The following is an 18554-nucleotide window of genomic DNA, read 5'->3' on the forward strand; positions in this document are numbered from 1 at the left end:
ATATATATATATATATATATAGTTACAGTATGTATATATAATAATATACATATATTACAGTGTGTACATGTAAAACTTGAATTTCAGTGGTGGATCCGGGATTTCGACAGGGGGCGCTATAAGTTCTCCCTCTGATGTCTATGACCTCGCTTTTCGGAGCTGCAGGTTTACCGCACCAATCACATTAAAGATTATATGGCGGAGGTAGACATGTGGGAATGGCCGGCCGACCAGCCAATCAGCGTGGAGTTTTTGCGTGAGTGCCTGGGTCAGGGTGTAACAGCAGTGAGAAGTTGGACAGCTGTAAAGATATGAACTCACTGGAACAGGCTGCAGGTACACAACATGGCAAGGGATTTACATTTACTATGGGATTCTTTCAAAGAAAGGGGGCGTGTTTCTGTTAAACGTTTCAGGAAGGGTTCAGGAATGTGATCAGTACCCGTATATAGCGCTATGGTGCACTCACTACACTAGCGTGGCAGCTGCAAGTCACAATCACTCCAAAAGAGTTTTATTATCGAGCCATTTGTTTGGTATCAAGAAAGCGAATTGAATTTCTTAGAACAGCTTTATGTTTGTATGACGTTCTTGTGCTGAACAGGAAAGCAAGACTATTAGATCCAATTCAGTTCATATTGGCCAACGCTTTTACTTCAACACATTGCAATTCATAGCAACAGAGTTAATATGAATATGTCCTGGGTGCAATTAATAATCTCAAACGTTTAAAAGTTTAGTGTGCTTCGGTTGGGATCACAGGTTATACTTGAGCATTAAATAGTTCAGACTGCATTATCACATAGAAGGAATCTGCTTGTTGTTATTATTATTATTATTATTATTATTATTATTATTATTATTATTATTATTTTGCTCTGTGCCTATCCAGTAGATTTAACCGTTTACAGCCACAGGATCCTACTTGAACATGTACACATCCTGCAAGAACAAGCATGATGGGTGTGGGGAGGACCTGGCTTGAGGTTCTGGATGCACAGCACCCAACAAGCCACTGCGGGACTAGAACAGCACCTAGCAAGCCACTGCAGGACTAGAACAGCACCCAGCAAGCCACTGCAGGACTAGAACAGCACCCAACAAGCCACTGCAGGACTAGAACAGCACCCAACAAGCCACTGCAGGACTAGAACAGCACCCAGCAAGCCACTGCAGGACTAGAACAGCACCCAACAAGCCACTGCAGGACTAGAACAGCACCCAACAAGCCACTGCAGGACTAGAACAGCACCCAACAAGCCACTGCAGGACTAGAACAGCAACCCAACAGAGCCACTGCAGGACTAGAACAGCACCCAACAAGCCACTGCAGGACTAGGCAACCAACAAGCTAGAACAGCACCCAACAAGCCACTGCAGGACTAGAACAGCACCCAACAAGCCACTGCAGGACTAGAACAGCACCCAACAAGCCACTGCAGGACTAGAACAGCACCCAACAAGCCACTGCAGGACTAGAACAGCACCCAACAAGCCACTGCAGGACTAGAACAGCACCCAACAAGCCACTGCAGGACTAGAACAGCACCCAACAAGCCACTGCAGGACTAGAACAGCACCCAACAAGCCACTGCAGGACTAGAACAGCACCCAGCAAGCCACTGCAGGACTAGAACAGCACCCAACAAGCCACTGCAGGACTAGAACAGCACCCAACAAGCCACTGCTGGGCTAGAACAGCACCCAGCAAGAATGCCTCCTGCAGAGATACAGGTCTCTGAGGCTGGAAACACAATCCAGTGACCGCCTCCTGCAGGGATACAGGTCTCTGAGGCTGGAAACACAATCCAGTGACCGCCTCCTGCAGGGATACAGGTCTCTGAGGCTGGAAACACAATCCAGTGACCGCCTCCTGCAGGGATACAGGTCTCTGAGGCTGGAAACACAATCCAGTGACCGCCTCCTGCAGGGATACAGGTCTCTGAGGCTGGAAACACAATCCAGTGACCGCCTCCTGCAGGGATACAGGTCTCTGAGGCTGGAAACACAATCCAGTGACTGCCTCATCAGGTCTCTGAGGCTGGAAACACAATCCAATGACTGCCTCCTGCAGGGATACAGGTCTCTGGAGGTTTTGGGCAGGTGCAAACAGGATGACAGAAATACAGAGGTGCTTGTGTCCTGTAGGCTGGCTGCTCATGCTCTCTTTAACTGCTCTCCTTTAGATCTCAAGGCCTTTGAAAGAAGACTCACAGAATACGTTTCCTGTTTACAGCCTGCCACAGGTCGCTGGCGGAGTGAGTATGAAACGGCTTTCTTAACTGGGCTATTCTGCAACCTTTTCTCATTTCTGTTGCTCCAGTTTTAATGCCCCCCCCCCCCCTGTTAATGACTATGAAGGACTATTTATTGCTGTATAAAGAATGTACATGGTCACTAAGTCTAATGAAAGCATTTTATTTTATTTTTGACAGTGATTCTTATAGTCTTTTCTGTTTGCACGGCTACTGGAGCTTGGAACTGGTTAATAGATCCGGAGACACAGAAGGTAAGCTTAATAACAATAATAGCAATAATTTCACAACACGATTTGGGATACAAAGATATGTAGAACAGTGGGCTCCCAGCCGTACAGTACATCTGTCCGGATACTTGGTACTCATTACAGTGCTCCCGACAAGCAGGGCCTCTGCGGCGTGGAGTGCTCCCGACAAGCAGGGCCTCTGCGGCGTGGAGTGCTCCCGACAAGCAGGGCCTCTGCGGCGTGGAGTGCTCCCGACAAGCAGGGCCTCTGCGGCGTGGAGTGCTCACGACAAGCAGGGCCTCTGCGGCGTGGAGTGCTCCCGACAAGCAGGGCCTCTGCGGCGTGGAGTGCTCACGACAAGCAGGGCCTCTGCGGCGTGGAGTGCTCACGACAAGCAGGGCCTCTGCTGCGTGGAGTGCTCACGACAAGCAGGGCCTCTGCTGTGTGGAGTGCTCACGACAAGCAGGGCCTCTGCTGCGTGGAGTGCTCACGACAAGCAGGGCCTCTGCTGCGTGGAGTGCTCACGACAAGCAGGGCCTCTGCTGCGTGGAGTGCTCACGACAAGCAGGGCCTCTGCGGCGTGGAGTGCTCACGACAAGCAGGGCCTCTGCGGCGTGGAGTGCTCACGACAAGCAGGGCCTCTGCTGCGTGGAGTGCTCACGACAAGCAGGGCCTCTGCTGCGTGGAGTGCTCACGACAAGCAGGGCCTCTGCGGTGTGGAGTGCTCACGACAAGCAGGGCCTCTGCTGTGTGGAGTGCTCACGACAAGCAGGGCCTCTGTGGTGGTGGCCTTCACAATAGGTCTGATTGTATTTTGTGAAATGTTGTCCTTTTGAAAATAGTATGTGTCCTTGATTTCCTTCACAGGTATCCTTCTTCACATCTCTATGGAATCATCCGTTTTTCACGATTAGCTGCATAACTCTGATAGGCTTGTTCTTTGCTGGAATACACAAGCGAGTCGTGGCGCCTTCAATGTATCCTTTCTTACTAGAAGTACTAAAACCACACCTGCTTCTAGTGACAGCATTTAAATAGGGGTCTGCTGGTGAGGAAACTTACACTGGCGGGGCGGCCGGGGGATTCAAGGAGTGTTGACGTGGGAGACCCGCTCCTCCCCAGCAGAAAGACTGGAAAACATCTTTTTAATCAGAGTCTGGAAGCAGGAACCTTTGTTTTGTCCCTTAACCAACCTTCACAGAATAGCAGCCCGGTGTCGGACGGTACTAGCAGAGTACAATATGTCATGTGATGATGTAAGTGGATTTTGAGTGATCAGATAACAAATAGATTTATACCCAGTATACCATACGTACTGAATATACTGTGTTTATTAAACTGATTCTCACCTCTTGTTTCACAGACTGGAAAACTCATCTTGAAGCCCAGGCCACATGTCCAATAGCACATGTCGTCATTCAACAACGCTTTCTGCGAGAAGATAAAGCCGTAAACTTTTTTTAATGTAATTAGCGCAGGGTCTACAGACTACACAGGAGCTTCTGAATTGATTACCAAAGTGAGTAAGAAGCGCAGCAGTGACAGAAATCTCTCTCTTTTATATATATGTATATAAAAGCATGTGTGTGTGCTTTTGTCTTTTAACCCAGAGTCCGAAGGGAAATCTCAAGGCCATGACCTATAGTTTTTAGTCAGTCAGTTTTTAATCGTTTTGTTGAAGCAATTGAGGCAGGATTTGTGTTTTGTAGGGAGATGCATTGTAGCCTGCATGATGGCCTGCTGATTTGAGGCATATACTGTAGGCACTTTTGCCAAGCAATGACATGACATCATAAAGTGACATCACTCCTACAAAATGCAAGCGTCCTTCAGGTGAAACAGTTCATTCAATGACACGGTGGGTTCCAGTATTTTGTCGAAAGGATTGCAGATCTGTAGGATCTCGTTTTAAAAGAGGGTTTCCCTGTGCTGCTGCTTGTGTACCTTTTACAGCCCAGAGCATTGCCTTTATATCAGAATGAACTTTCATCCTATCACAAGGGGATTGCATTCGGTACATTTCCATTTGTGGATCATTGTTAAAAGGACTGTGATCCTTGAAATGATGAAGCATGTTCTTTTGTAAGACAAACAGTTAGCTTGCTGAAATTGAAACAGATTTCTTTTTCAGATCTATTGCAATGAATGTGGGATTTATTTTGTATTGTATGTACTGTATTTGTATTCGCTGCTGAAACAGTTCTCTGTTAAGCAACCACTTATCTCCCAATATATACACAGAAATTGCTTAACTGTTGGCTACTGTTAACATTGTATATATTTTGTCTGTTTAAACATTTTATTAAATACAGTAGACGTGGATACTTTTGCTTGCTGTTTGCTTACGTTTTTAAATGTTTGGGGTTTTTTTGTGGACTGGACCAGCCAGTGTTGTGTATTGTTATTGGGCAGGATTGACCTCTCTGCAGAGATTGGGTGCTGACAGTCGGGTCAGGGTCATTGTGCCGGTCAGGCTAATTTCCCATTCCAAGTGAAAGAAGTGAAGCAGCAGCTGCTTGGGTTTGTGTGGATCGCTGTTCTCCAGCGTCTGAGAAAAGCAGCGATCATCTCAAATCCTTCTTCACTTGTTTCACCCGGGATGGGAAAGGAGCCCAGTGACCCCTCCTGATTTCTGTGGAGAGTTCAGGTCCAATAATCAAATAATCGGTTTGTGCAGCTTTGCAGCAGAGCTGATCGATTTTCAATTGATCTGAACCATAGAGGGGGTGTAAATACAGCTGCTGATTTTGAACGCTGGCATCTCAAACAGTGCATGTGAGTTGCTTTTACTGTATTTTCCTTTATTGCAATAAAGGGCTTCATTTAAAAAAAAAAGCTTATTTAGGTCTGCTGCTGTTCAAACCTATTTAGTACAACTAGAACAATTCCATTGGATATGTATATAAGTTCTATTAGATAAGTAAATAGTTTTAAGCTATGTACTTTTTTTGGGATCATATTCATGCAAAACAAATGAAAGCCTTTATTTGATTGTATTTGGAGATGTGTCTGCCAGTGAGATGGCACCTCCAGGTGGGCTTTTCCATCGCATGGTTCTGTACCTTCAGTGGTTCCCTTTTGGTTCTTGGGAGGGTAAGGTTGACACAGGCACTAACCCTTCTGTTTGTATCTTTAGTGATGACTGCCAGAATCCTTCCTGTATGTGTGCTGTTTCCAGATCCTGAAACCGCTTTCATTTGCTTGTATTGTAAGCTGCTCATGCATATTAATGTGCTGTTGATTGAAAATCAAGTACAAAAAAAAAAAAGAAGTCATTATTAACCAACAATGTTAAGAAGTTGACAACCTGTGTCTTCAGTTTGAAGATTGCCTGTTTTTGTTTTTTTTTGTAATCTGAAATTAAGTGTAGCAGAAAACACCAACTTGCAATGTGCAAATAGCAGAAATTACATACACAATGCGAAGAACGACTTTATCCTATGTTTTTTTTTTTGTTTGTTTTGTTTTCTGTCAAACGACTATAGTATTATGGGAACGATTATTACGTAGTCAATCGTATTTAAAAATAACGTGTTTAAAAGAAAGATAGCAGAGTTTAGCTCATTCAGCTAAAACAAGACATATATGGTCTGCCAACCAACTAACAAGCTTGGCACCGTGTTGTCCCAGCCAGCTGTTCCGTGCTGTGGACCACTAGCCCTGTATCGTGCGTGCATTCGGTCGCTTTTCTGACTGTATTAAAGAGCTCTTCTGTATTAAAGGGTTCTTCTGTTAAAGGGCTGGCAGTCTCTCTTCTGTATTAAAGGGTTCTTCTGTTAAAGGGCTGGCAGTCTCTCCTCTGTATTAAAGGGTTCTTCTGTTAAAGGGCTGGCAGTCTCTCCTCTGTTAAAGGGCTGGTAGTCTCTCTTCTGTATTAAAGGGTTCTTCTGTTAAAGGGCTGGCAGTCTCTCTTCTGTATTAAAGGGTTCTTCTGTTAAAGGGCTGGCAGTCTCTCTTCTGTATTAAAGGGTTCTTCTGTTAAAGGGCTGGTAGTCTCTCTTCTGTATTAAAGGGTTCTTCTGTTAAAGGGCTGGCAGTCTCTCCTCTGTTAAAGGGCTGGTAGTCTCTCTTCTGTATTAAAGGGTTCTTCTGTTAAAGGGCTGGCAGTCTCTCTTCTGTATTAAAGGGTTCTTCTGTTAAAGGGCTGGCAGTCTCTCTTCTGTATTAAAGGGTTCTTCTGTTAAAGGGCTGGCAGTCTCTCCTGTGTTAAAGGGCTGGTAGTCTCTCTTCTGTATTAAAGGGTTCTTCTGTTAAAGGCTTGGCAGTCTCTCCTGTGTTAAAGGGCTGGCAATCTCTCTTACCCCACCCTCCGTGTGACGGTGGCAAAGCGGCGCATGCGCTCTTCATTAAAAAAGTCATCGACGCGTTTTCTCGGTGAAACCCACATGGTGACCCACAGGGTAGTACTTCTTCAGGAATACACCAATAACGAGTTTAAAAAGTAGCGTGTACTCGTGTTTACAATGGGGAAAAGCAAGTCGAGGAAGTTTAAGAGACCCCACTTCTCCCCGAACAGCAAAAATGGAAATAATTCAGGAGAGGAGATGGAGAAAGACGAGGCGGGGGAAGGGGAAGGGGAAGGTTTCTCCCCAGACGGCGATTTACTAGAAAAAGTAAGTGCTGTGAATTAAAATGAAATGTAAAGTTGTAAAGACGCCGAGAGATCAAGCATTGGATACATTCATATATCGCACGATAATAAAGCCTTGTTGTTGCTTGAAACTTTATTATTTTATTTTATTTTTTCAAAAAGAGATGTCACCCGAATAAATAGCAGCGGTAGCTTTCAACTTACCTTCTGTGTCCATTGCAATGGCACAACAAATATGAAAAACACACCGAGGCTAGTGAAGACATAGACTATTATTATTAGTGCAGCTGTTACGTACGACGTCACGTCGGCCAGATCGTGGATTTGGGACGTCACTGTAAGATACTGTACTATCCCAGTAGCTGCGCTTGTAACACATTGATTGTTCTTTCATTGACAGCTGAACCTGAGTAAGAAGTGATTCATTTTTCACACCATGTGCTTACACAATATTTGGTTACAGGGTAAGGCTAGATTGTAAAGAAATGTCAGATGGCAGTTTAACCACGATATTGTACTGTATATTCTAAAGACATGTTAGAGTATTATTATTTATTTCTTAGCAGACGCCCTTACCCAGGGCGACTTACAGACTTACAGTGCAGTTAAGAGCAAGATACAAAGGAGGAGGAGGGAGAGAGCATGGTAGATTCCAGAGGAGTGGAGGTAGAGGGGGAAGGGGAAGAAAAGGAGGTCAGATTTAGAAAGCTTGAAGTGATGCAAGTGCATCCAGGAGGAGATAGCAGACAGACAGGTAGAGATACGGGAGGGGATGGTGGGGTCAGAGCGGGGGAAGGAGAGGAAGATCTGAGCATCATCAGCATTGAAATGGTATGATAAACCATAGGATGCAATGAGGGGGCCCAGGCAGCGGGTGTAGAGAGAACACAGGAGAGGACACCAGACTGATCCTTGTGGGACTCCTGTTGAGAGAGGGTGAGGTGTGGAGATGTCTATATCTCATCAACATCATGGTCTACTATCTATCTATCTATCTATATATATATATAGATATATATATATATATATATATATATATATATATATATATATATATATAATCTGTCTAAGAAAAACACTGAAAAACTGAAAACTCACTGTTTCAATAATTAGCTACAATGTTTCGGCTTCCCACTTCTTCAGATAGTATGGTAAAAATAGCCAGGTAGACTGATTTTGTGTGTGTATATAAGATATTGCAGATGTCTGTGTCACATCAATATCAGGGTGTGCTATACAGTATATTGCAGTGTAATTCAGATGTCTGTGTCACATTAATCTATCCCAGTGTAATCCCTGCTTGCTCGCTCAGCTGCAGAGTCCCAGTCCGGATATTCGGGAGTTTGCCTGTGCCAGCATCTCACGGCTGGTCCAGCAGACCCAGGTCATCCCCTCCTTCCTACAGAGGGATGTGGTCCGGTGCCTGGGACCCATGCTGCTGGACAAGAGCTTAGCTGTGCGGGAGACCGCTGCAGGGGCTCTCAGGTCAGTGCTGCGGTCTAGTGCTCTGTCCATGCATGCCTTACCTATCTAAACACCAGTCCAGCTCCAGCTACTTTCTACTTTCATTGGGTCTTTTAAGTTGGTTTAACTTGCTGACATTTTTCTTTGGGTGAAAGTGAGAGATACTAATAAATAAAAAAAAAATGCACTGGGCTACATGCGTTTTGTAGATCATCATGTACTTGACTTATTGTATGATTACAGACAGCATTTCTGCATACATTTGTCTTTAAATACCGTCAAGTCCTGTATTTCTCGATCAGGAATCAATGCAGCGTATTGGTAATGTCATTTTTAAATCACATTGTGCTGTTTTAATGATCAGAACCTTTAGTTTTAAGCATCCTGTTTGTGATAATGTGCTGTGACAGGAACCTGAGTGTGTGTGGCGGCTTCGAGGTGTGTGAGGACATGGTGAAGCAGGACGTCATGACGCCCCTTGTAGCTCTGCTGAAGGAGGTGGGTGTCTGGCTGTTTCTCATCTTGTAGCTCTGCTGAAGGAGGTGGGTGCCTGGCTGTTTCTCATCTTGTAGCTCTGCTGAAGGAGGTGGGTGTCTGGCTGTTTCTCATCTTGTAGCTCTGCTGAAGGAGGTGGGTGTCTGGCTGTTTCTCATCTTGTAGCTCTGCTGAAGGAGGTGGGTGTCTGGCTGTTTCTCATCTTGTAGCTCTGCTGAAGGAGGTGGGTGTCTGGCTGTTTCTCATCTTGTAGCTCTGCTGAAGGAGGTGGGTGTCTGGCTGTTTCTCATCTTGTAGCTCTGCTGAAGGAGGTGGGTGTCTGGCTGTTTCTCATCTTGTAGCTCTGCTGAAGGAGGTGGGTGTCTGGCTGTTTCTCATCTTGTAGCTCTGCTGAAGGAGGTGGGTGTCTGGCTGTTTCTCATCTTGTAGCTCTGCTGAAGGAGGTGGGTGTCTGGCTGTTTCTCATCTTGTAGCTCTGCTGAAGGAGGTGGGTGTCTGGCTGTTTCTCATCTTGTAGCTCTGCTGAAGGAGGTGGGTGTCTGGCTGTTTCTCATCTTGTAGCTCTGCTGAAGGAGGTGGGTGTCTGGCTGTTTCTCATCTTGTAGCTCTGCTGAAGGAGGTGGGTGTCTGGCTGTTTCTCATCTTGTAGCTCTGCTGAAGGAGGTGGGTGTCTGGCTGTTTCTCATCTTGTAGCTCTGCTGAAGGAGGTGGGTGCCTGGCTGTTTCTCATCTTGTAGCTCTGCTGAAGGAGGTGGGTGCCTGGCTGTTTCTCATCTTGTAGCTCTGCTGAAGGAGGTGGGTGTCTGGCTGTTTCTCATCTTGTAGCTCTGCTGAAGGAGGTGGGTGTCTGGCTGTTTCTCATCTTGTAGCTCTGCTGAAGGAGGTGGGTGTCTGGCTGTTTCTCATCTTGTAGCTCTGCTGAAGGAGGTGGGTGTCTGGCTGTTTCTCATCTTGTAGCTCTGCTGAAGGAGGTGGGTGTCTGGCTGTTTCTCATCTTGTAGCTCTGCTGAAGGAGGTGGGTGCCTGGCTGTTTCTCATCTTGTAGCTCTGCTGAAGGAGGTGGGTGTCTGGCTGTTTCTCATCTTGTAGCTCTGCTGAAGGAGGTGGGTGTCTGGCTGTTTCTCATCTTGTAGCTCTGCTGAAGGAGGTGGGTGTCTGGCTGTTTCTCATCTTGTAGCTCTGCTGAAGGAGGTGGGTGTCTGGCTGTTTCTCATCTTGTAGCTCTGCTGAAGGAGGTGGGTGTCTGGCTGTTTCTCATCTTGTAGCTCTGCTGAAGGAGGTGGGTGTCTGGCTGTTTCTCATCTTGTAGCTCTGCTGAAGGAGGTGGGTGCCTGGCTGTTTCTCATCTTGTAGCTCTGCTGAAGGAGGTGGGTGTCTGGCTGTTTCTCATCTTGTAGCTCTGCTGAAGGAGGTGGGTGTCTGGCTGTTTCTCATCTTGTAGCTCTGCTGAAGGAGGTGGGTGTCTGGCTGTGTTGAAGGGGGTGGCTGTCTGGCTGTGTTGAAGGGGGTGGCTGTCTGGCTGTGTTAACATGGTTTCAAAAAGAGGAATATCTGCATTGTATTTCTTTGCCCATAGATGAAAATATCTCTTGATTCACAGGCTGATCATACATTTTAAAACATCTTTTTATTTTCTGCAGGTTCTACTCCTGATTGCATTAAAGTCCTAGCAAAACCAGGAGTGGATCAGACTGCTCTGCAGTGGGCATGTTATTTCCATTCCTGTCTTTAAATTTCTTTCTGTATGTTTCCAGTGCAGTGCTGGGTTTCATTCCAACTCGGTTCCGTTGCCAAAGTCTAAAGATGAGCAGAAAAACTACACAGAAGACGTAGCCAATGAGGCTATAAACCTGCTGTGGAACGTGTGGTAAGTGAGAGCCTTGGGCAAGAGCAATTACTGTGAATGTGCCTCTGTGTGGGATGGTTTTAATGCATCTATTACTTTAGCAGTGTTATACAGGATTAGGTGTATCTGTATATAGAAGGTATCAACTTCCTTACATTCAAATGCTTTTTTAACAAGATTCAAAGTGTATTTCATCACTGGATTGTTGGATTGTTCACCTAATAATAAAGAAACATGTAACAAAGAAAATAGCAGCATAAGGACCTCAAAACTTGCAGAAATGTATCTGATCTATAGCTTGTGACATTACAAACTGGCTATGGTAATTGAGTAGGGGCACCCTGTACTCACACGGGTTTGTGCTTCGTCTTGTTTGTGCAGTGAAAGCAGTAGCAGGGCTGTGTCTGTATTCAGTAAGGAAGGCTTGCTGGACGTTGTCATGTCGTGTCTCGAGAGACATTCTGAAAACGTGGAGCTGGCAGTTTCTGCAGGTGAGTGATCTTCACGTTCGCCAGGAAGCACAGCGAGGTCTTTGCTGCTCAGAATCGTTTCTTTGCAGAGAGTTCAATATAATTTATTTTCCACAGCCTACTGTCTGCAGACAGTGACCGAGGACAACCCTGAGCTCCTGTGCTGCTTGACGCCGTCATCTCTGCAGGTTCTGGAGTCGGTCATGATGTCTTCACAGAGCACCATGGAGCACCTGCTTCTCAGGACTCTGGCTGCAGGTACCATTGACCATGGTCAAGAACCATTGCATGGCCATCTAGATTTCACCTTCCCTTCAAGGTAAAGGGAAAGGGTTATGGTTTAGCCCAAGTGTAGTAAAACAAAGTCCTAGCTTTTCGAATATGAACCGTGTGAGAAGTTCATTGTCAGGTTTCATTTTAAAGGTGTGCTCACTAGTATTTTAAAATACATTTTCTTAGTTGTACGGCACTTCCACTCGTTTATAGTGCAATCAGGTCTCAGCAAGCAGGGGAGGAGTGAAAGAGCTCTGAAGAACCGGAGACACTGCCCAGTGGGGGATTGATCCTGGAGAGGGTGAACCCAAGCAGCGCTGGGCAGTGGAAACGCAGGGTTTCTGTGGGTGTAGCGCTTCCCTCCAGCACTCGTTAAACCAGCCTGTTTGCTGCGCTTGCTTCCTCGCCTGGCAGGTTGCGTTTGGAATCTGAAGAGCGCGCTTCCCTCCTCGAGCCAGGCAGGGACTCTGAGCACTGTGATGAGGATTCTCTCCCACACTCTGGAGGTGGATGCAGGCCAGGCCATCCTAGAGCTGAAGGAGCAGGAGTCCCGGAGACAAGAAGAGGGGGTGGAGAGGGAGGTGCAGCCCTGCAGCGACCGGCCAGGGGAGGAGACTGGATTGGGGGAGGAGGACGGCATGGAGGAGGGCGATGCGGAGAGGGGCAAATCCAACAGCAGCGCTGACAACGACATCTCAGATTTGCTCCCAGTAAGTGGGGGAGTAATCGTCATGTAAATCCCTTGAAGGTGTTAATCACAGTGGGAGAGTGTGGATTCTGAACTGGTAAAGGCTAACAAGCACAAGTCACGTGACTGGCATGCCTCCTGTGTTTTATTCCAGCCAAAGAACGAAGAAGTGAAGCAAGCCACGGCCTTGTTGTTGGCTCAGCAGACCAGCCTGGAGATCATCGTCAACATGTGCTGTTCTGATGGTATTTCTGTTATTCACTTTGTATTTGTATTTGTGTGTACATTTTTGAGTCCAGCATAGACCGTTGAGATGAAACCATGGTCTCTGCATGATGTGGTGTGAAAGTGGAGTGTTTGACTACTTGACTTGCTTGAGTGTTTCTAGGGTCCTCAGGGTATGCACCAAACTTATACATTCCTACCCTACTGTAGATGTTTCGGATTGCATTGGACTATACTCTGATAAATAAAATAGTTTTAACCTTGCAGGTACTGTACGATTATGAACGTGATTATGAGGACCCTGCATGTGTGTGTGCGCTGGTCTATGCTCTGGTTAATGTATTGTAATGTTCAATGCTGATGTGACTCCCTGCTCAGACCCTGTGTGTGTGTGCGCTGGTCTATGCTCTGGTTAATGTATTGTAATGTTCAATGCTGATGTGACTCCCTGCTCAGACCCTGTGTGTGTGCTGCGCTGGTCTATGCTCTGGTTAATGTATTGTAATGTTCAATGCTGATGTGATTCCCTGCTCAGACCCTGTGTGTGTGAGTGCGCTGGTCTATGCTCTGGTTAATGTATTGTAATGTTCAGTGCTGATGTGATTTCCTGCTCAGACCCCTCTGATGATGAGTGGGAGGAGCTGTCCAGCAGTGATGAGAGTGACATGTGTGCGGAGAGCTCTCTGTGTGAGTCCAGCGGTGCCCAGGTGCTGTCTCCGCTGTGCCTGTCTGCGGAGATCCACGCTGCACTCATCCGCTTCCTCCTCCCAGAGAAGGTATGGGCCAGCAGGGAGAGAATGATTCCACTTCAGTACAGAAATATACTGCTGCTTCCAGCTTCGAACACTGCCAAATACTTCCACTTAACCTAACAATATAGTCATTTTGCTCTTATTTCTCTTTTTGCATTCATTTCTCTCTCACTTCTCTGAAATTACCTGACTTAATGTGATTGTGCTATCCCGCCTGTGCAATTTTAATGACTTGAAATTGGCACTGTCTTCATACTTTACCGCTAGGGGGAGCCCACATTATCCAGTGCTGTTAGAATAACAGTACAGTATCGACAGATTGCACAGTCCAGGTTTATTGTGGGTATCACGCTAACACAAACGTGCCTGATCTAAGAGGTGGCAGCTGTATTTCCAAACATGTTGTACAAATGACAAACACGTCCTGCTTTTCTCAACAATGTGACCACACCATAGACCCATTGGAGCGAGAGGAACAGTCCATTGAAATGTTCCTAGAAGAACACTCACACGTGTTCCCCTGCTATTTATTCTTCAGGTTCTGAAGAAGACGGAATTCCCCAGCAGTGCTGCTCTAGACACCTGTAAGAAGTGTCCAGCCTGGAAGAGTTTAGTTAAAAAGTAAGACTGCAGAACGGGTGCCAGCATTTGGATTGCTAACGTTTGTTTCGTGTCAGTACTCCCCTGATATTTCACCATTCAGTAGTTTTTTTTAATAACTCAATGTTGTCCATGTTGATAGTGCAGTCCTATAGTTAACTGCATAGGTGGCTTTCACTAATTCCTTGTGCAAGTCAGACAGTGAAATAAAAATGGTTAGCAGTGTGTAGACACTGTGAAAGTGTAGAAGATTGTGCAGCATCCTGCACAGCTGTCTGGGGTCAGCCTGTCCTCCAGTCTCCTGGATACTGATGTTTACCTGCTCTCTGGAGTGCCTGGCACTGTAAGCGCAGGCCTGACTGTGTTGTGGTTTCCCAGGATGCAACGGGTCCAGTGCCGAGCTCTGTTCTGCCTCCACAACATGCTGTCAGTCATGGAGGGGGAGGCGCTGGTGGGCGTGGTCGCTCTCCAGGCTCTCGCGGAGCACCTGTCCCAGCTCATCTTCTCCCAGCCAGGTGAGGAGTGTCCCTGTTTCCTCTCTTGGTTTGTTTATTTTCAGTTTTTTTGTAGCAGTTTGCTTTTCACAGCTGCTGGGTATTGGCAGTTAGAACCCCCCCCCCCCCCCCCCACAGGTTTCAGCGCTGTTTCACAAAACAGGTCCTGTAGAAATATCAGTTGAATACTAGACCCTGAAACTTGAAAGAATCCCTGCCAGTGTATTCACATTACAGTCCTTTTTATTAGCAGAACTGACTTTTCCGACTGATTTTGAATGTGTTTAAAATGAATAAAAAAAACAAATCTGTATTGGAAATGTGTTTTTTTTAAATGTATTTTTAAATGAACAGTTCTTGCATGAAGTGCATTGTGTATTGTTTGTCCGTGATGTGGATTAACCCTTTTATGAATGTTGTTGTTCAGAGATTCCTAAGGAAGACGAGTTTCTGGAGGCTGTTACCAGTGCACTGAGGTCTCTGCTGCAGATAATGGCCTCTAGAAATATACCTCAGGTAGGAGAGAGACCGAGCACAAGCTGCTATCTGAGAAACACGCCCTGGTGTCTTGCCTCGAGAGACTGGGAGTTCAGACTCGGACAGCGGGGAACTTTTCAATCAGTTGGGGTACCTTGGAGGCTAGACAGCTACTTGCTTACACATGCAAGCCAGTGCTGTGTGTTTTGTTGTTTTTGCATGAACATATTCATGTATGACCTCAAAACTTGCAAACAGACAACAGAAAGACAACGCAGTCTCCAGTGCCAGCGTTAACGCAGTGTGTGTTTTGATCTATTTTCATTTTTCAGCACATGGTTCCTAACCCATCTCTCCCCCCCACAGTGCATGAGCCCCCAGCAGCTGATTGGCCTGTGTGAGGCGGCAGCTCTGTGCAGTCACACCAGCGTGCGGGTCAACGCCATCGCCATCCTGGGGATTACCGGCAGCACGCTGGCCAGGCAGCACCACACTGCAGACAAGCTGCAGGTAAATCTGCAGGGCTCAAAGGAAGAAGACACGCGCATAGGATGATGGAGCTGACTCAAGGAAGGATTAGGGGGCACTTGATTGATTTTCAAATCTTAAAAAGAGTAAACATAGTTAATGCTTTGCCAATACTTCAAGCACAGGACAGAATCCAGGACCAGGGGACACAGCAGACTGCTGTTTACACAGAGTGGGGAGTCATTGGGATTCGTTTAACATCCGATTTGAGGTTTGGAGAAGAACCAGTCGCAAGGAAAGGAGTGGTTCATTTTGTTCTATCATAAAGCAACATGTCCTTTTGTACTAATCACTTACTGACTCGTGAAAGCGTTTGGAAGCTCTGTAGGAATGCTATGAGGGATCTGGTTTGTTCTCTAGTTGTTTGGAAGCTCTGTAGGGATGCTGTGAGGGATCTGGTTTGTTCTCTAGATGTTTGGAATATCTGTAGGGATGCTGTGAGGGATCTGGTTTGTTCTCTAGATGTTTGGAAGCTCTGTAGGGATGCTGTGAGGGATCTGGTTTGTTCTCTAGATGTTTGGAAGCTCTGTAGGGATGCTGTGAGGGATCTGGTTTGTTCTCTAGATGTTTGGAAGCTCTGTAGGGATGCTGTGAAGGATCTGGTTTGTTCTATTCTCTAGATGATTGGAAGTTTCCTCCTGCAAGTTGCGACGAAGGACCCCAGTCTGGTGGGGACTGGGGAGGCGCTGGACGCCCTCTTCGATGTGTTTGCTGACGGAGTGGAGGCTGAGCAAGCAGCCCGCCACATCAAACTGCTTCCAGCGCTGAGAACTCTGCAGCCTGTCTTCAAAGCAAAGGTAGGAGGAGCGAGGAGGAGCGAGACTGGCAGGGGGCAACATTGCCATATTTAATATGCAGGGGTTTGTATTGTAAGTATCTTGCATGGAGCCCGGGGGGTTCTTGTGCAGCAGATATTCAGATTTTTTTTCAGTTTTTCCTCAAAAGCTTTTCTTTCACAAACTGCGTACGACATGCAGAAAAAGCTGCATTTGTCATCTTGCAAAACATGTGCTGTTGGGATTAAAGTTCAAAGCCCTTGTAAAGTTTTCACAGTAGTTGCAGATATGTATTTAATACAACCTGTAAACACTTTGTGGCTTGGAACTTGGTTTCAAGAGACAGGTTTGGTGCAGCAAAGTTGGCTCAAACTAGGTCTCCTGGAACCAGGTTTCAAGCCACCGTTCCTGAAAGAGGGGCTTGGTGTTCCTTCGGCTTAATCTGTTGGTAAATGGTGCTGTCTCTTTCCTCTCTCTTCTGTAGCGAGTCAGTAACCCTGTTGGTAAATGGTGCTGTCTCTTTCCTCTCTTCTGTAGCGAGTCAGTAACCCTGTTGGTAAATGGTGCTGTCTCTTTCCTCTCTCTTCTGTAGCGAGTCAGTAACCCTGTTGGTAAATGGTGCTGTCTCTTTCCTCTCTCTCCTGTAGATGCGGAAGGAAGGCAGGGAGAAGTACAGCCCTGATCAGCTGTGTGTCCTGGACAATGTGAAAGTGAATCTGAGGAGGTTTATCTCTTACCTGGAGACCCAGGAGAAGAAATCCAATCCTTAACGTTGCAGACTTGCTCAGACTCACCTGGACTGTTTCAACGAGTTTCAGTTTTTAGTTCGTGGTTTATTTACTATTAGTTATCTTTTAGGCAATGCCATACCTGTGCAGCAAACCACTGCATTGAATTGTTTTACACCACACTTTCAAACAGGGAAGAAATATATCAGAATTTGGGTGGATTGCAATATTACGTCGATTTCTAAAACTTATCCTTTTAGGAATAAACCAATTATTTTCAAACACTTGACTTCTGATCTCATTCTTTTCTTTTTTGTTTTTTGCGTTGCACTATATGCTCCAGACTGCAATATTTCTATTGGTTCTTCATTTCAGCATCGTTCCAATGAGAAACACCCTCAAGACTGTCTCTGCAGCCGTACTGGTTAGCAGGCTGAGGCAAGGCCGTGGTCAGCCAATATTTCTCCAAGGGTGTATATAACAATAGAAACACCCAGTCCCAGAGACATCAGCAACTAGTCCATTGTAATTGTGTAGCAGCAGTGGATAGAGACATATGGGTTCATTAAAACGAACCCCAGGGCACAAGGGATGACGGGTGTAGCTTCTGTCATGAGTGGCCATAGGCGAGTTAAACAAGATGACTCTGTCATGTCTGTTTCAAATGCTATTCATGCTGAATTACACTCCACTAACACCACCATCACGCTTTCAAGTTATTACGTTTATTTAAATCAACTGCTGTTTGCAAACTACTGCATTTAAAGAAGCCCAGAGTTTGATGTTGTGAAGCCACTGTGTTAATAATTCATGCTACCCCAGATAAGGTTTCAAAGTTGCAGGTTGCTGAAGCCGACTTCACGCTCACACTGTTGTCTTAAAATGAGAGCATGCTGTTTATAAAGAGGAATGTGCAGAATGTGAGGCAGGCAGGGAAACGTGTTCTGCGGTCTCAATCCCATAGCGCTCTGCTGTGGGCTAAACTTCATTCAAAGGTTTTCATGTTGTTGTTTTTTTTGAGTCACACCCATTAGGTAAACAGTAAAGGGTGTTGCTTTAGAAAGAACCAAAAAGTAAAACCCGAAAACACAAAAGCTGGGCTTAGGATATATATATATATATATATATATATATATCTATATATATATATATATATATTAGTCATACACCATGACTACCCTCCGTACTGATGGGAGGCCCCAAAAAAAGGCGGGGGTCGCTTCTGTCATGTCAGAATAAACCAATTTGGTAAAAAAAAAAAATTTGAAGGTAAACTTTTGTTATTATGGTTTACCAAAACAACTTGTAATAATACAATATTTATTACGCTACACAACTTATATATATATATATATATATATAATTATATATATATAATAGATATAATATATATAATTAAAACTACTCACTTACGGAGGAAACTGTAGAGACTATAACTATTTCGGTATTTGTTAAACGTTTTTGAAACAATACGCAAAAACATAGGTGATTGTTACTGATGAAGCTTATGACGTATTGGACAGCGGGTAGGTCGACCTCGCGTCATAGCGCAAACTACCCAGGTTTAATGGGTGATAGCCAAATATTTTGGTCGCAAATATGTATGGCTTTACAGTATATATATATGAATGATTTAAAAGTGTGGTATTTATTGTTGCTAGT

At 45.5% G+C, this 18554-nt stretch overlaps 2 protein-coding genes across 7 annotated transcripts; both read left to right on the forward strand.

Annotated features, from left to right (window-relative positions):
* Positions 1 to 248: 248 nt before the first annotated feature.
* On the forward strand, positions 249 to 3940 carry LOC121296384 (nuclear envelope phosphatase-regulatory subunit 1-like). Its single transcript, XM_041221888.1, has 6 exons — positions 249 to 336; positions 2187 to 2258; positions 2436 to 2509; positions 3353 to 3462; positions 3687 to 3741; positions 3849 to 3940. The coding sequence occupies exons 1-6, from the start codon at positions 312 to 314 to the stop codon at positions 3888 to 3890; spliced, it is 378 nt and encodes a 125-aa protein (XP_041077822.1). The 5' UTR covers positions 249 to 311; the 3' UTR covers positions 3891 to 3940.
* Positions 3920 to 17174, forward strand: LOC121296383 (HEAT repeat-containing protein 3-like). 6 transcript variants are annotated; one of them, XM_041221881.1, is made up of 15 exons: positions 6840 to 7098; positions 8389 to 8561; positions 8951 to 9038; positions 10790 to 10902; positions 11263 to 11372; positions 11469 to 11609; positions 12039 to 12334; positions 12467 to 12557; positions 13153 to 13313; positions 13828 to 13910; positions 14268 to 14404; positions 14811 to 14899; positions 15227 to 15370; positions 16009 to 16185; positions 16812 to 17174. In XM_041221881.1, the coding sequence occupies exons 1-15, from the start codon at positions 6949 to 6951 to the stop codon at positions 16932 to 16934; spliced, it is 2076 nt and encodes a 691-aa protein (XP_041077815.1). In that variant the 5' UTR covers positions 6840 to 6948; the 3' UTR covers positions 16935 to 17174. The 6 variants fall into 6 exon arrangements, with proteins under 6 accessions (XP_041077818.1, XP_041077821.1, XP_041077815.1 ...); XM_041221884.1 differs by lacking the exons at positions 6840 to 7098; positions 8389 to 8561 and adding an exon at positions 3920 to 4004; XM_041221883.1 differs by lacking the exon at positions 8389 to 8561 and having other exon boundaries at positions 7011 to 7098.
* The last annotated feature ends 1380 nt before the right edge of the window (positions 17175 to 18554 follow it).

Source organism: Polyodon spathula, chromosome 21 (genome assembly GCF_017654505.1).
Source record: "Polyodon spathula isolate WHYD16114869_AA chromosome 21, ASM1765450v1, whole genome shotgun sequence".
NCBI lineage: Eukaryota > Metazoa > Chordata > Actinopteri > Acipenseriformes > Polyodontidae > Polyodon > Polyodon spathula.

Excerpts from the sequence above, each read along its gene's own strand:
- LOC121296384 (XM_041221888.1), top strand. The coding sequence starts at position 312 with ATGAACTCACTGGAACAGGCTGCAG. Across the intron at positions 337-2,186 it reads CTCACTGGAACAGGCTGCAG|ATCTCAAGGCCTTTGAAAGA; the intron begins GTACACAACATG and ends GCTCTCCTTTAG. Across the intron at positions 2,259-2,435 it reads TGCCACAGGTCGCTGGCGGA|TGATTCTTATAGTCTTTTCT; the intron begins GTGAGTATGAAA and ends TATTTTTGACAG.
- LOC121296383 (XM_041221881.1), top strand. The coding sequence starts at position 6,949 with ATGGGGAAAAGCAAGTCGAGGAAGTTTAAGAGACCCCACTTCTCCCCG. Across the intron at positions 12,335-12,466 it reads ACATCTCAGATTTGCTCCCA|CCAAAGAACGAAGAAGTGAA; the intron begins GTAAGTGGGGGA and ends GTTTTATTCCAG. Across the intron at positions 14,405-14,810 it reads GCTCATCTTCTCCCAGCCAG|AGATTCCTAAGGAAGACGAG; the intron begins GTGAGGAGTGTC and ends GTTGTTGTTCAG.